This window comes from Myotis brandtii, unplaced genomic scaffold (genome assembly GCF_000412655.1).
Source record: "Myotis brandtii unplaced genomic scaffold, ASM41265v1 scaffold120, whole genome shotgun sequence".
In the NCBI taxonomy this organism is placed as follows: Eukaryota; Metazoa; Chordata; class Mammalia; order Chiroptera; family Vespertilionidae; genus Myotis; species Myotis brandtii.
The window spans coordinates 6186333-6190287 of NW_005354174.1; the positions used below are offsets into that span (position 1 = coordinate 6186333).

The following is a 3955-nucleotide window of genomic DNA, read 5'->3' on the forward strand; positions in this document are numbered from 1 at the left end:
GGCATGCAGGAGGCAGCCAATCAATGATTCTCTCTCATCATTGATGTTTCTATCTCTCTCTCCCTCTCCCTTCCTCTCTGAAATCAATACAAATATTAAAAAAAAAAAGAAAGAAAACTCACAGAGGCCATGTTGTCGCCAATAGGCAGGGGGCTTTTGTGTGTAAGGTGACAGCCGCCTGCCTATTCTCCAGGATGTAGCTTTCAATTCAGGTTTTGTGATCGGAAGAGAATTTCTGTACAGACTGTATACAATCCACTCTCAAGGGGCGCTTCTCCACCTTTCACCCGGGTCGGGGAGCCAGCCCAGCCCTGTCCTGCCACACTGCCGGGTCCTGCTCTCTCGGCCCCCGCGGAGCAGAAGTGTTCACATTGGATGGCGATAAATAAGCAAGAAAACACAGGGAAACGTTACCTGCCCAGCCAGCATTTCATATAACAGGACGCCATAGGCCCACCAGTCCACGGACTTCCCGTACGGCTGATAAGCGATTATCTGTGGGAAAACAAACACATCAATTACATTCAGTGGCAAATCAAAAAGCCTGCGTTCCGACAGGTAAGTCAGGCATGTTGGCATTCACATGGTTTGCAAATGAGGGGGTGATGCTTTGTCTTTGATTTCTATACCAAGGGAAGAACTCCCCTCAAATTGGGCATGCCAAGAACTGTCACCCCACGATTCACCGTCTCAAACCTATTTGGAACTCGTCTTCTGAATCCACCCCCCCAAGACGCCACAGTGCTGTCTGAGGTCGATTTAATTATCCTCATTGGAGGAAAATATCTGGGCACTGAGGTGGATTTAATTTTTGGAAAAAGCAGAGGTCATTCAAAGCTTGAGTCTCATAAATAAGATAACCAAATGAAGTAACAGAATTTCATTAAAATAAAGATGATGATGATCATCATCATAAAAAAGAAAAAGAGGAGGAGGAATGACTAAAGTAAAATTTCTAGTTTTCCTGTGTTGCTCACAGAGGTACCATGATATCTGCTGAATGACTGACGTTTCAAAATGGGTTAAAAGAGACATAAAATGTAATATTCGGACCTTGTCCGATCTTGGTTCTAACCAACCAACTGTAAAAAAGAAAGTGGGAACATTTAAATGTGGTCTTGATATCAGGTGATCTTAAGGGGTTACTGTTGATATTGTTAGGCAGGATGAATGGTATGGTGCTTAGAGTGTCCTTTTCGGTTAGCCGGCTTGTTAAAACACTGGCTTTACTGCCTCGCAGGCAGGCTGCGCACCTAACACACAATCCCCAGGCCCAGGATCACGCCCCAGGATTCCAGGTGAAGACATACCAACAGGTACTCGGCAGGACCGTCCTGCCACTTTGCATACGAATTTGACTTAGAAATGTTCCAGGGCATTTTTAAACATATTTTTATAGATTTCAGAGAGGAAGGGAGAGGGAGAGAGATAGAAACATCGAAGATGAGAGAGAATCATTGATTGGCTGCCCCCTGCACACCCCCTACTAGGGATCAAGTATGCAACCCGGGCACGTGCCCTTGACCAGAATTGAACCTGGATCCTCCAGTTCGCAGGCCAACACTCTATCCACTGAACCAAACCAGCTAGGGCTCAAGGTATTTTTTAAAAATATATTTTTATTGATTTCAGAGAGGAATGGAGAGGAAGAGAGAGACAGAAACAGGGGCTCGGGCGGCAGACTTCCTGCAGCACGTGGGAGGCTGAACGTCAGCTGCCAGCACAGACCCAGCAGGGCCGCGGGCCTTCAGTGCACTGCTCTCTGTCATCATGATCATTATGGTTATACTAACATGAGCCCACGGCTTGGGGGTGTGTCGGATGTTATAAATGGCTGCCTGTCTTATAAAACTGATGAGAGGAATCATTGATTGGCTGCCTCCTGCACGCCCCCTACTGGGGATCGAGCCCAAAACGCTGGCATGTGCCCTGACCAGGAATTGAACCGTGACCTCCTGGTTCACAGGTTGATGCTCAACCACTGAGTCACGCCTACTGGGCCCACGTATTTTTTTATTGGCCCACACTCCCTGCCTGTCTGCCCATCCCTGTTGCTTTAAGGCAGCGCTGCCATTTCCCCCGGTGGGATGCGAGGCACAGCCTGTGGCTCACTTCAGTGCAGGCGACGACAAGAGGGTCGGGTTTGGACTGGGTGTCTCTGTGGCTCATTCCTCGACAAGAAAACGACACACAAAGGGGCCCACAAGGAGGCCGTCACTGCTTTTTAAAACGGCATTTGTTCTTTTCTGAAAACTTGGAAAACACACACACGAAGCACTAGAAAACCCGGCCAAAATGAGTCTCTAGTCATTACCTAGTGACCCGAAATGATGTCCCTCCAGGGCCCTGACAGGAAACCCCTGGACCACCGCCCGTCCTGGCCAAGTAGAAGCACAGAAACTGCCTTTGGGAGAATGAAAGTGCGCCCGCCGAGCACTTACCACCCGCCCGATGCTCTCCACGCGTTTTGTATAACCCGATGAGACAGCAATGACCGTTGTTTCCATTTTACAGGTGAGAAAACCGAGGGGTAAGCGTTTGGGAGACTTGCCTGAAGCCCATCAGTTAAGAGGTGGTGCTCAGAATAGCGACAAATTTGTCTTAAAAATACGATTTGTGCCTTTCAAAGATATGTAGTCACTCCTACTGGGATTAACAAAATATTCATCAAAGGGCTTTGAGGATTAAAGAGATTTGAAATCATTATTTCACTTTAGTATCTATATTTGAAAAGTACATGAGTGAAATCTGTTCTTATAACTATATTAAAAGCAGTCCCTGTGATCTATTTTTAACAATCGGTGTTTTACTAGTAGTGTTTTTTTTTTTCACCTTCACCTGAGGATATGTTTATTGGTTTTAGAGAAAAGAGAAGGAGGGAAGAAGGGAAGTAGAGAGGGAGGGAGAGAGGGAGAGAGAGAGAAATATTGATGTGTGAGAGAAATATCAATTGGTTGCCTCCCACAACCTCGGTATGTGCCCTGACTGGGAATTGAACCGAAATATTTTGGTGTACAGGATGACACTCTAACCAGCGACTGTGGGAGGAGCCGGCCTCGGGCTCATCTGCCCCCATTGGGGCAGGTGTCTCTGGCACTTGTGGGCCAATGGAGGTTTCCAGCCAAGCCCGGCGTGGGGGTGGGGAGCTGCCTGACGTCCTGAAACCCCAGGCAAGGGGCTGCCATGGCAATTTGGCTTCTCACAGCAGAGGACCTCACGGGAGGAGAGGCTGGCTTGGCGAGGGGCTCGGGCGGCAGACTTCCTGCAGCCCGTGGGAGGCTGAACGTCAGCTGCCAGCACAGACCCAGCAGGGCCGCGGGCCTTCAGTGCACTGCTCTCTGTCATCATGATCATTATGGTTATACTAACATGAGCCCACGGCTTGGGGGTGTGTCGGATGTTATAAATGGCTGCCTGTCTTATAAAACTGAGCTATGCAGGAGCTTTCTCCCTGCCTGGGCGCAGGACCAGGAATGCAAGGGGCCGGGGGCAGCCTCAAGTCTCTTGCCCGGCCCAAGGCCCACAGCGGCAGGAAGACGGCGCTCTAAGGCCGTCCACCCTTCCCCCCTCGGCCGGGCTACACACTGGAAGGCCTCCCAGCCAGGATGGGGCTGTGAAAGCTTTCTGTTTTTTTAAAATATATTTTTATTAATTTCAGAGAGGAAGGGAGAGGGAGAGAGAGATAGAAACATCAATGATGAGAGAGAATCATTGATTGGTTGCCTCCTGCACGCCCCACACTGGGGATTGAGCCCCAAACCTGGGCATATGTCCTGACTAGGAATCCAACCATGATGTCCTGGTTCATAGGTTGATGCTCAACCACTGAGCCACACCGGTTCGACTGCAGAAGCTTTTTTTTTTCTTCTTCTTTTTTAAAATTAAATCTTTATTGTTCAGATTATTACAGTTGTTCCTCTTTTTTCCCCCCATAGCTCCCCTCCACCCGGTTCTC

The 3955-nt window shown here is 48.7% G+C and overlaps 1 protein-coding gene across 1 annotated transcript in view; it reads right to left on the minus strand.

Moving 5' to 3' along the window:
- PRKCA (protein kinase C, alpha) overlaps nucleotides 1-3955 on the minus strand; it is a 283500-nt gene that overhangs the window by 21635 nt on the left and 257910 nt on the right. Inside the window, exon 14 of the mRNA XM_014532469.1 lies at nucleotides 415-495. Coding sequence (XP_014387955.1) covers nucleotides 415-495 — 81 coding nt within the window. The remainder of the gene's footprint in view (nucleotides 1-414; nucleotides 496-3955) is intronic.